The 13,251-nt window shown below is 45.3% G+C and overlaps 1 protein-coding gene across 1 annotated transcript in view; it reads right to left on the reverse strand.

Moving 5' to 3' along the window:
- Positions 1 to 13,251, reverse strand: part of LOC139053010 (kinesin-like protein KIF20B) — a 34,782-nt gene that overhangs the window by 14,207 nt on the left and 7,324 nt on the right. Inside the window, exons 3-5 of the mRNA XM_070530147.1 lie at positions 11,400 to 11,551; positions 2,737 to 2,943; positions 1,233 to 1,433 (exon numbers count right to left, since the gene is read on the reverse strand). Of these exons, the coding sequence (XP_070386248.1) occupies positions 1,233 to 1,433; positions 2,737 to 2,943; positions 11,400 to 11,551 (560 nt within the window). The remainder of the gene's footprint in view (positions 1 to 1,232; positions 1,434 to 2,736; positions 2,944 to 11,399; positions 11,552 to 13,251) is intronic.

Genomic DNA, 13,251 nt, shown 5'->3' on the forward strand with positions numbered 1-13,251 from the left:
CTGTTCTTGTGCAGCCTTTTTTCATGATTCCCTGTCACAAGTACGTCTTTTTTTTTTTCAAAAGCGAGTATTAACAAAAGAAACTTGCCATCAGGTTTGAAAAAGGCAGTTTTGCACAACACCCTAAACGTGCTCATGCCATAGGTAAGTATATAGCTAAAAAGTGATCAAATAATGAAAGTTTGGTGAAGTGTGAAGGGCACATCATGTCCAGATCTCATGAAAGAGCAGGAAGCTATGGCAGTTGTAACACGACGAGATCGTGACATTTAAAACAAATGAAGTGCTTCAGTTTCTTGAATAGTAATCGACGCACTTGCGTAACAAATGAACCACCCACAATATAGTTCGTAAACGAGTGTATTTGAACTCATCAGCTGTACGCTGATGTTGCCCATTTTGAATTTAACACTGACAAACAGCCTTGCAGGCATTAAAATACCGTGTGGAATATTATTATAATTGCATTGATTGGGCCACTTTAATGCAGCAAAAGTACCATAGGGTGAACGTTTATTCCTTGCCAAACTTTGAAAGGAATACAACTTAACCTTTCTGAGCCCTGAGAAAACGCTGTCAAAAAGCACGACATCCTGTGCACCAACTTAATTTAGCCGCGCTAGCTCTCTTTTCTGTCCCATCAAGCTTTCCCTGACGGCGACACTATCCTGTTTGCTCTCTAGATGTGCAAGTAGTTACTGGATTACTGTATATTACACATGGTGTGGAACACTTAAGAGGTAGGTAGTTTGAGTTGTATTTCGTAGTCTGTGGTGTTCCAGTGCAATAGCCGTATGTTCCGTCCACGAGTCACTTTCAATATATTAATACCACCACCCTTACATTGCAAGAAAAAGCTTGGTTACCCAGAAAAAAAAATGCGAAAATCAGACTATCGCGAGGCTGCCTTGAAGTCATTTCAAGCGTAGTTATACTTGAGCTAAGTGGACTATAGTTCAATCTATTAGCCAAAAACTGAATTTGGAAATTCTCAGGAAATTTCGTGAAGCCAACGGGCTGAGCACAAAAAAGAAAGCTTAAGTCTATGAAGTCACACAACATACCGGTGCTGTAGTTGCCAAGCGAGTTTGTTTTAGTGGAATTTTACGTTTTGATTTGTTAATCTCTTACTGAGAAAGCAAAGAATAGTTGTAAAAGAACACTGTCAGTCTAAACCGAATTAGTCTCTAGTGTTCCTTCAAAGCCGAGACTACTTCAATAGCTAAGCATACCTGTACTTTGTCACAGCTGTCAATTAGGGACTCATCGCTGCTATTCGATGGCATACGGAAGGCGCTGAAGTCGACAGCGCTGCGGGCAGCCTTATCGTCCAATAATTTGCCTTTCCGCAAGAGCGCAGAGGCCTCCTCTTCTGCGCTGAGCGGGACGACGTCGTCAAAGCAGTCGGGGCGCGCTGGTGCCCCCTTGCACACCTGAGTGGCGAGAAGCAGAAAGGGGAATACATTTATAAGGTCACCGACAGATTGACTATTGAGAGTTCGCACCAAATCATTAACCAGTCGACGAGACAATAGAGGTGACTTCCGAATTGACGGATGACCTAAGGTTCTTTGTAGCCAATGCTTGATATAGCCAAGTGTATTCAATGACTGGTAGACAAGCATATCTGCCTAATGTTTCTCGCTTGAATTCTGCAAAAGTACCTCAAAATATTTTCCGTTTTTCCTTGAATACGCCAATTTTCGATGTGACTGGCAGATTCAGAGAGAAAAGCATTTTTCTGGAATTTATACATATCGTCCTTAAGGAGTTAAACATAAGTTAGAAAGGAACAGCTGCTCTTCTCTAGCTTTAAATGGTGAGCGAGGTGTTACGTACACCAAGGTATTTAACAGGCCGCTTATGGACAATCACATTAACAGCTTCAAGAATTCAACAGAGATGGCAATGTCGAGAATTGTAGCTTTGAACACCACTGTCACATTGTTGCGGTACTGCGCAGTGGAACGGTCTTGGAAGAAACCCTGGAAGAAAACTCATTTCCTTCAAATTCAGTCTGAACATCATGGCCATGGATTCATTATTTTCCCCACCAGTGAGGGAGAAAGAAATGTGTAGCCTAGTGCAAGTTTATGTCGTGCAAGCCCCAAAGCCTCGTTCGACACATATTCGTATATCATAAGCAAATATTCGCTACCATTTGCGATATTAGCGAGAAGCATTCAAGATTTGCTTCATATTATATGTAAGTCATTCTATCAGTATTATTTACATCAAGGTTTGACTGTACATAAACCACGCAACAATTGTCGCGCGTCTGCACTTCGAGCTCAGTGGTTAGCATGGCTGTCTACAAAGTGCGTACGGCCATGGCGAGGCACAAGCTCAACGCAGAGCGGCAGCTGAGGGTCAGCAAAGTTATTTTTTCTTTGCCAAATGTCATGATGTGCTGCCGTGAACAGGCGAAGCTCCAACATCCAAAGGGTCGCGGATCAATACAACAAGAGTTGTAACTATGAGTAGCTGTCACAAGTATTACAAGCTTGACAACAGTAATCTGTAAGTTACACCGAGGGCAGTGCCAGCCAGGCCAGTTTGTTCTATACATAGAATTTATTGCTTTCCAGTAATTCCTAAATTACTTTTGTGGGGCAGTGACTGGTCAGTAATCGAATACATTATGAAATTATCAGCTACTTTTGTCTGCAACGTGCATAAGTTTGGTCTAGCACAAGGCAGAGCGCAAAAAGAGATGGAAAGTGAACAGTGCCTGACCCGAGACCCAAGCAGCTTGAATATTCTTTCAAGGGTGCGTGGCACGACTCCAGGGTCAGTCGGTGGACCCTGCATGGTGTAGGTCTTGCCCCCAGCAGCAGGACCATATGCAAAGAGCAACACATTGGCTCCTAGCACGAAGGCATCAACTGGATCCCGCACCACCTCGTGAAACAACTGCGTCTGGCTGGAGCCCTCTGGAAAAACCTGGGCACCGAGGAGGACGATGTGAAGTGAGAACAAAGCGAGGAAACTTGGGAGTTTTATGATGAGACAGTGAGGAATAACTAAAATCCTTGAAAACACTGCCCATGTTTTTCTTGTAGAAAAAGATGGAGGGTGAAGAGATTCGCAAGAACAATGCCGTTCTCTACACATCTCACCTCTGAATTTTCCATTTAGTACTGGTAAAACCTCGACATACAATGAACACTGCTGGGATAAAAGGTATATGCGTAAACATTTTATGTGCCCCAACAGATATTGCAATGAAGACAGGGCAAAGGGAAATTTGTCCTTGTCATGTCACCACTTGCTCAATATTTATGTTTAAGCACAACCACAAATTTCAGTGGATAATTTGTCTGCTAAGAAACTGCTGTTGTATTTGCCTCTGGTGCTGTGACGTATGATGGCAACTCATGAGGGCTCCTTTAGAACACGGATGGTAAGATTCATCTTGTTCTTACCATGCTCCAACTAAGTTTGCAATTATGTGGAGCCTTTTGGAAATTGCATCCCATGGAAAGAAGGCTGACCCGAGCCATACATTCAGCTGCTTCCAGACCAATCGGGGAAGCCATCGCCATAGCTTCGAGACATCAGTCGCACACCTTGCTTGAAGGCGAGAAAGCCTTTAAGCGCTCTGAATAAACCTGGTGAATACATTCAGAGTACTCCCTTTTGTGTGCTGCTAGAGCACTCGAAAACGCCTAGTCAAACGTACCATTAGAAATGCCTCGGCGCACTGGAACTCAACATAATGCATTGTTCAAGTGACTCCAACAAGACAAAATATCTTTTTTGAAAATTCACATTGCCACCGTTGGAAACATTTAAAGTAATATAGATTTTACAGCGACGCTTCCCAGGCCGCGGTCATTCCATTATCTCGTCTAGGTCGGTTGGTCGTCTTCTCGCCAAGTAGATTTTGTTCACTTAAAGAAACAAGCGCGGCCGCCAGCATGATCTGAACGTCAGCCCCCATCGCAGCAACCCGACGCTCTAATCGTCTAATCGTTAGGCCACAACCGCTTTTTTATTCTTTCATGGTATGTATTACAAATACGAGGGTGAATCAGAAAGTCATTGATACTATATTTTATTAGCCAAAATAAGATACGTAATGGTAGTTACAAATATACGTATTATTCGACGTACATTACACAATTTTCCACATAGTCCCTACACCGGTTCAGACACTAGTCCCTACACCGGTTCAGACACTAGTCCCTACACCGGTTCAGACACTAGTCCCTACACCGGTTCAGACACTAGTCCCTACACCGGTTCAGACACTAGCCCCTACACCGGTTCAGACACTAGCCCCTACACCGGTTCAGACACTAGCCCCTACACCGGTTCAGACACTAGTCCCGTCGCAGGACTAAATTCCACCACCACCACCATCATCATCAGCCTGGTCACGCCCACTGCAAGGCAAAGGCCTCTCCCATACTTCTCCAACAACCCCGGTCATGTACTAATTGTGGCCATGCCGTCCCTGCAAACCCCTTAACCTCATCTGCCCACCTAACTTTCTGCCGACCCCGGCTACGCTTCCCTTCCCTTGGGATCCAATCCGTAACCCTTAATGACCATCGCTTATCTTCCCTCCTCATTACATGTCCTGCCGACGCCCATTTCTTTTTCTTGATTTCAACTAAGATGTCATTAATTCGCGTTTGTTGCCTCACCCAGTCTGCTCTTTTCTTATCCCTTAACGTCACACCTATCATTCTTCTTTCCATAGCTCGTTGCGTCGTCCTCAATTTGAGTAGAACCTTTTTCGTAAGCCTCCAGGTTTCCGCCCCTTAGGTGAGTACTGGTAAGACACAGCTATTATATACTTTTCTCTTGAGGGATAATGGCAACCTGCTGTTCATGATCTGAGAATGCCTGCCAAACGCACCCCAGCCCATTCTTATTCTTCTGATTATTTCCGTCTCATGATCCGGATCTGCCGTCACTACCTGCCCTAAGTAGATGTATTCCCTTACCACTTCCAGTGTCTCGCTACCTATCGTAAACTGGTGTTCTCTTCCCGAGAATGTTAAACATTACTTTAGTTTTCTGCAGATTAATTTTTAGACCCACTCTTCTGCTTTGCCTCTCCAGGTCAGTGAGCATGCATTGCAATTGGTCCCCTGAGTTACTAAGCAAGGCAATATCATCAGCGAATCGCAAGTTACTAAGGTATTCTCCATTAACTTTTATCCCCGATTCTTCCCAATCCAGGTCTCTGAATACCTCCTGTAAACACACTGTGAATAGCATTGGAGAGATCGTATCTCCCTGCCTGACGCCTTTCTTGATTGGGATTTTTTTGCTTGCTTTATGGAGCACTACGGTGGCTGTGGAGCCGCTGTATATCTTTCAGTATTTTACATACGGCTCGTCTACACCCTGATTCCGTAATGCCTCCATGACTGCTAAGGTTTCGACAGAATCAAACGCTTTCTCGTAATCAATGAAAGCTATATATAAGGGTTGGTTATATTCCGCACATTTCTCTATCACCTGATTGATAGTGCGAATATGGTCTATTGTTGAGTAGCCTTTAGGGAATCCTGCCTGGTCCTTTGGTTGACAGAAGTCTAAGGTCTATTTGCAATTACCTTAATAAGTACTTTGTAGGCAACGTATAGTAAGCTGATCGGTCTGTAATTTTTCAAGTCTTTGGCGTCCCCTTTCTTATGGATTAGGATTATGTCAGGGTTCTTCCAAGATTCCGGTACGCTCGAGGTCATGAGGCATTGCGTATACAGGGTGGCCAGTTTCTCTAGAACAATCTGTCCACCATTCTTCAACAAATCTGCTGTTACCTGATCCTCCCCAGCTGCCTTCCCCCTTTGCATATCTCCCAAGGCTTTCTTTACTTCTTCCGGTGTTACTTTTGGGATATCGAATTCCTCTAGACTATTTTCTCTTCCATTATCATCGTGGGTGCCATTAGTACTGTATAAATCTCTATAGAACTCATCAGCCACTTGAACTATCTCATCCATATTAGTAATGATATTGCCGGCTTTGTCTCTTAACGCATACATCTGATTCTTGCCAATTCCTAGTTTCTTCTTCACTGTGTTTAGGCTTCCTCCGTTCCTGAGAGCATGTTCAATTCTATCCATATTACACTTCCTTCTGTTAGCTGTCTTACGCTTGTTGATTAACTTCGAAAGTTCTGCCAGTTCTAGTCTAGCTGTGGGGTCAGAAGCTTTCATACATTGGCGTTTCTTGATCAGATCTTTCGTCTCCTGCGATAGTTTGCTGGAAATTTGTCCCATCGCAGGACTAAATTTGTCCCATCGCAGTCGTCAGGCAGCGACGCACACGGCCTCCCTGAACGCTCATTGTCATGCAAGTCTTCACGGCCTTTTGCAAACTTGCAACACAACTACCTCCCATTTCGCAAAGCGAGACACCTTTCCTCTAACGTGGGCTGCATTTCCCTTGTGGATTTTGATGGGCGTTCATCCCTTGCTTTATAGAAAACGAATTACACTTCGTCGCTCGTAAGCAATGGACATGTGAGGCAAAACCGCCTTCTCCGACGGATGGATGGATGTTATGAGCGTCCCCTCTGGAACGGGGCGGTGTGTTGCGCTACCGAGGCCTGGCTAATATGGTGCCTAATGTCCTACCTAGGTTAAGAAAAAGAAGGAAGAAAAAAACCTACAGCAGCGCCACGCCGCGGGGCTACCGGTAAATAAGCCCGGGCCGGTTCAAGAAAGGTCAACTGCTGGGAATGGATGTTGACTTCGTATTTACAGCAGTGGCTTGGCTAAAAAAAAAGGGGGGGGGGGGCAAAGACTGATTCGCCCTCGTACAGTATAAGCTTCCGGAAGGTATTTACATAGCGACGAAAACAACCACGCGTACACTTTAATTCCAACACCAACAAGCTTTGAGAATTATATTCATCAGCACACAGAGATCATCGCATACTATGGCGCAATCCATAAAACGGCTTGGCCAAGATGTGGGTGGTGCATATTGTACCAATGAAGATCTTTCAGATGAATGCTGCGTGTTTAAGATTTCCATACAATGGCACATACCCACAACGAGGGACTGGCCGAGAAGCGGCCAATACTTTTAAAATAATTAAATAATAAAGAAATGAAGAGACAAGCATGTAAACGATTCGTCACATTACGCAGCATGTATAAGCGAGAACAGATGCGTGCCCCCGTTTTCTTTACTCTGAAGACTCAGGATGAATTGGGCAAATTTATAACATTGCATTTACCGCTTCACAGATTCAGATTCCAACATCTGCATAATTTTTTCTGTTACGGCTAGCTCTACAAGCGAAATCGTGACTATTTTTGGCAAATGCAGGCCTGCAGTGCCATACGGGATCTGCCATGTGTTCACGTTATAACAATTTCATAGAAAAAACAGACTTGTGGAGTGCGAGCAGCGGCCAACGTGTATTGTGGTTTCAATTAAATGGGAGGCAAGATATTGATACCTGACTTCACACCTCAGTAGGTGACTGTACGTCTAAATTGTTCAACTATAGTGACCGCACCATACTGACTTGCTTGCGGGATGCGTGAGCGCGTTGCAAAGCGACCCTTCTCCCCTTCTAAATTAAATGAATTAAGTTATGGGGTTTTACAGGCCAAAACCACTTTGATTATGAGGCACGCCGTAGTGGAGGACTCCGGAAATTTCGACCACCTGGGGTTCTTTAACGTCCACCTAAATCTAAGCACACGGGTGTTTTCGCATTCCGCCCCCATCGGAATGCGGCCGCCTTTTCCGGGATTCGATCCCGTGACCTCGTGCTCAGCAGCCCAACCCCATAGCCGCTGAGCAACCACGGCGGGTCCTCCTCCCGTTCTAGCGGTGACCCCTGGTGCCGAGACCGACGCCTACACGCATGCGCGTCGCTTCCAGATTGCAAGCGTGCATGTTCCCGCGCTTCCTCCTTGTACGTCGGCGATATCCGAATGTAGCCGTGAGGTAGCGCTCTTGCGATATGCGCTGTCAGAAACACGTGAGAAAAGGAAGGCCGCACCTAGAATATTTTGGAACCACAGAAAATTAGGCAGGAAGTCAACAACAATACCACAACATATCCTAGACGAAGATGAAAACAGACCGAAAGAAGCAGCAATTACATCCGAAAAATAACAGCCGAATCTTTCCAAGGCAATGACGAGGTTGTACTTGAAGAAAAAAAGAGCATGAAAGAGACCCAAGTGGAAAAGGAGCTTGTGCTGACAAATTTCAAGTGGAAGAGAAAATTTCTAAGCGCACAGCCACAGGGCTAGACGAGGTTCCCGTTAGGCTGATGAATGAACTAGGACCAAAAAATAAGGAAGCTCTAGTGAAAGCAGTGGAAAAAATTTTAAAAGATAGACGAATACCAGACAGTTGGCGACAAATTAGAATGAATTTATTTATAAAGGCAAGGGGGAGAAAGAAAGAATTCACCCGTATAGACCATTGACCATTACATCGGTAATATACAGGCTAGCAATGCAGGCAATCAAATTAAAGCGTCAAGCTCGGGCAAAGATAATGGCATTTCGGGAGAACTTCAGAATGGCTTCAGAATAGGTAGGCGTTTAGATCATAACTTATGTGTTCTTACTCAGTGTATGGAAATATCAAAAGTAAAAGGCAGACCGTTATATGTGGCCTTTTTAGACATTACAGGAGCCTATGACAACGTAAACCGCAACATGTTGTGGGATATTCTGAAAGGGGATGGCTTAGGTGACGATTGTCTAGAGCTTTTGAGAGAGATTTACCTAGAAAAATACCGTTTGCGTTGAATGGAAAGGGGTGAGAACGAGGAGAAAGTTCATATCAACAAGGGATTGAGACAGGGGTGCCCTTTATCCCCGCTGCTGTTTATGATGTACATGGTGAGGATGCATGGAGAGGGCGCTAAAATTAAGTAATATCTGGTTTAATCTCTCATAAAAGCAGGCGGGTACAGTAGTAGAGCAGCAGCTCCCAGGTTTATTTTACGCGGATGACATTGTGTTGCTAGCTAACAAGCAAAGCGATTTGCAACGTCTGGCTAATATTTGTGGACAGGAAGGCAACAATTTAGGTTTTAAATTTTGTGTTAGAAAAGCAGGTGTTATGGTATTCAATGAAAACAGTGAACAGACAGTGGAGGTACGGAGTCAGGAAATACCTCGGGCAAGAGACCATAAATACTTTGGTATATGGATAAACGAAACCAATAGATATATGGAAATACAGGAAAAAGCAATAGCAGTGAAGGGGAAGAGAAATGCAGCCATAATGAAGCACAGAGCGCTATGGGGATAGAATAGGTACGAGGTCCTCCGAGGCATGGGGAAAGCACTCTAAGAACAGTTTACACCCTTTGGCGTGCCCCTTCTGCCACAACGATAATCGTCATCTGCGTTGATGCGTTTCCTTGCTGTAACGCTGCGAGCCCGCAACTTTCCAGTAACGAACGGCACGCGCGTTATCAGAAGGGACACTCCAAAGGGTGGAAGCTGTTCCATGCTGATAACGCGCGTGCCGTTCGTTACTGGAAAGTTCCGGGCTCGCAGCGTTACAGCAAGGAAACGCATCAACGCAGATGACGATTATCGTTGTGTGGCAGAAGGGGCACGCCAAAGGGGTGTAAACTGTCGTTAGAGTGACGTGTAATTGTTCCAGAACTTGCTTTTGGAAATGCGGTTGTTTGCTTTAAATCAGAGGTAAAATCAGGACTTGACGGGAACCAAAGGTCAATGGGTGGCCTCGAATTGGGAGCTCACGGGAATACTACAAATGAAGCTGTGCAGCTTGATATGGGCTGGACTAGTTTTGAAGTGAGGGAAGCTGCCAGTAAAATTGAGTATGAAGAACGGCTGAGGAATATGGACGAAAGTAAATGGGCTGGGCGAGTGTTCTGGTATCTGTACAGGCAAAACATTGATTCACAGTGGAGGAAAAGAACTAGGAAGATTACCAGCAAGTATGCGGCCTGTGGGGTGGGCAACACAGCAACAAAGAAGGTCAAGCGGAAAGTTGGAGAGGCTGAATTAATCTCATGGGTGGCGGCAATGGAAAAGAAACCTGCCATGATTAACTATCTTAAGAGGAAAAAACGAAATCAGGAAAGAAACCATTTATGATAACTCAAAGGGAAGCTCATTACTTTTCGAAGCGAGATCGGGATGCCTTAGAACACGCGCTTATAAAGCGATATATAAGAAGGAAGAAGAAGCATGTGCTTGCTGCGGTAAAGCTAGGGAAACGACGGAGCATATTTTACTAGAATGTGAAGACGTCTACCCAGCGGTCGATTTAGGCACCACTGGCTTCCTTGAAGCCCTTGGGTTCAGCGGGAGCAGTGGTAAAGCAAACAGGTCCGCAATAGACATTAGTAAGAGGCGATCGGAGGATTGGTGGAAGGAAAGTAGGGAAACGACAAAAGACGGAGACGCACCAAAAAGGACATTTAGCAATAGGGGATTAGAAAATTTGGGTGTGGGAGTTCATAGTGTTTTTTTATTGTTTAACTTAGGTAGGACATTAAGCAGTATAATAGCAAGGGCTTGGTGGCGCTACCCACCACCCCGTTCCAAAGGGGACGCTCATAACATCCATGCATCCATCCATCCATCTTGTGGCGGCTTCGACGGGCGAAGCTGTGGGAAACGTGTTTAGAAGCGTGAACTTGCGGCCGCCACTGCGGCCGCTTTTTGTGGAGTCACGGGCGCTGACGCATGGGGCCGGCCAGGTGGCAAACGCAACAAGTCTTTTCTGGGGCCGGACCTTCTCGTGGCCAATCTTCGTTGTTTCTTTTTAAGAACTGTGCGTTCTATTGCAGAATAGCGTGGCAGAAGACGCGCTCTATAGAAGACCGGCAAGACGAAAATGGACAATTGATTTCCGTTGTATAAACGAAGTTTCGCCCGTCGAAGCCGCCACGGCGCATATCGCAAGAGGGCTACCTCGCGGCTACATTCGGATATCGCCGGCGCGCAAAGAGCAAGCGCGGAAGCATGCACGCTTGCAGTCTCGGAGGGATGCGCATGCGTGCAGGCGTCGGTCTCGACACCAGGGGTTCACCGCTAGAGGGGGAGGAGGGTCGCTTTGCCGCGCGCATCCTGCAAACTTACTGTTGACTGTACATGTTTTGTCCCACGCAAACATACAATCATATATATACATATATATATATATATATATATATATATACATACATATACATATACATATACATATATACATATACATATATATATATATATATATATATATATATATAGTAAAAGCAATGAAAAAAAATAACGGCAACGCTAGACAAAAGTACGCAGTATCGGCGCTGAAGTCAGCGCATGTCCTGTGCACTTCTGTGTTGAGCTGCTTTTATGATAAATATATACCAATTCGCCCAGTTGTACACTTCAAAACAGATACTGTACGCTGCAGACACTGGCTGTAAAACTCACCTTCGTGAAACTAAAACGTTTTTGATGTTGATGTTCCAGAGTAGCGGTGGTGGACTCTACAGTTGTTTCATCACATGCACGGAACGCAGGATTTGTGAACGCCCTGCCCCCAACTCTCGGTCGAATACGCAGGTACACCCTCAGCGCTGAGCCTGCAAATAAAAGCCCTGTTCTCAGTGCGCGCACCAACTCGGAGCACACAACTTAGTACAACACTTCGTTTGCCGAGAAAGCAATGCTCATTTCTGACTTTGAACATCTGCGATTTCGCAGCCCATGTCGCAGAAATTTTGGTGTCAGCGTCGAATGTCGTTTCGGCAAAAGTATTTACGAACCACGTATACCTAGGCCTTCCATATGACGCAATGAATTGGCTGAACTAATTGAATTTCTCGAGCTAGAATACGTAGCAAAATCGTAAATTACGACTTGCACACAACCTACAGACATGAGAGCTCCTGGACTGTAATTTGACTATACAAAAAAGAAAGCATAATTATGTTACGCGAAAACAAAGAAACCCATTCAGACACACAAACCGGCCGCGGGCGTTCACAGACCGACGCGGCGTCCGCCATATCGCGCTCGCCTGCGCGATGGGTGTCTTGGGGACCACGGAGCGACGCGCCCAGTTCCTTGCGTAACTCCTGCTGGCACTCGCCTCCACCGCATCGCGGCCCGCGCAAGGAACCGTGATTCCACCACAAAGCTCGCCATCGTGCATAGCGTTCGCGGCAAGCGTTTCCCGGTAAACATTATGGTTACATACGCTCCAGCTGCCAGGAAACGCCAGAAGCAGCCAGAGATCTTTGTATGCTATCGCGTTCCATGCTTAAAGGCTAAGCTTAAGCGTCCCCTAAAGTGTTTGAAGAGTGCCGTACGCGGTGCGTCACTCTTCAAAGTGCACATCGCGCAAGTGCAGAGCAACCCCTGCATGCCGTGTAACCCTTTCGCAAATTTAGAAGTACAGCGCCAAAGGAGCTTTGTCTTCTGCAGGCAATAAGGAACGTATTGCCCTTCTTTATTGAAGTAAGTGTGGGTAGTTGTACAAATGTCAACGGAACAATGGCTGTGGGGACTGTCTTTTCATCATAAAATGCATCTTGAGAGGAAGCTGCCCAATCAAAAGCCGTTTAGCACATTAGAAGCATTTATCACTGTATACCGACAACAATACAGACATCAAACTCCGTTTCCTTATGACAGCCACTGCAACTGACGTGGCTAAAGCAGAAAATTTTCACGTCCGCATACCATGAATCATCTAGTAGTGCACCATGTTGTATACTATTAGGAACTCGCATGTCACCTGCGCTTCCGAAGTAGCCAGTGAACCGGTGACGTGCTGGCCTGAAGTAAAATTGAAGAGCACGGTGCAGGCCACGCTCGCTGCATCGTGAAAATGATGACATGTGTGCTACATTGACTGAACTAGTGTAGAGAACACAACCAAATGGAAGAGTCTACACGTAAGGTACGCTGGGCTCAGTATAAAATGGGCAAATGCATAACGAAAACAGATTAAGGCGTGTTATATATACGCAACCAAAAAAGCCCGAAGTGAAAAAGGGAAACACTCCAAGGAGCTCCAAGCAAATTATTGAACCATCAAGTAAGCATATACAATGGAGCTCTTAAGCAGCCTTTCCACCAATGTTCCCCAACCTCTAACGTTCCCCTAGCCGCTGCTTTACTGTCACACCAATTTTATACCTTGTATAGATTGACACTGCGCCATTACTCGAGCACCCAAACATAGCAAACACGCCTGGCAGGAGTGACAAATGCAAGGAAAGAAAGAGAAAGACATTATACGAAGAGACAAGAAGACATTGGAAAGAGGATGAAGTGA

Source organism: Dermacentor albipictus, unplaced genomic scaffold (assembly GCF_038994185.2).
Source record: "Dermacentor albipictus isolate Rhodes 1998 colony unplaced genomic scaffold, USDA_Dalb.pri_finalv2 scaffold_54, whole genome shotgun sequence".
In the NCBI taxonomy this organism is placed as follows: Eukaryota; Metazoa; Arthropoda; class Arachnida; order Ixodida; family Ixodidae; genus Dermacentor; species Dermacentor albipictus.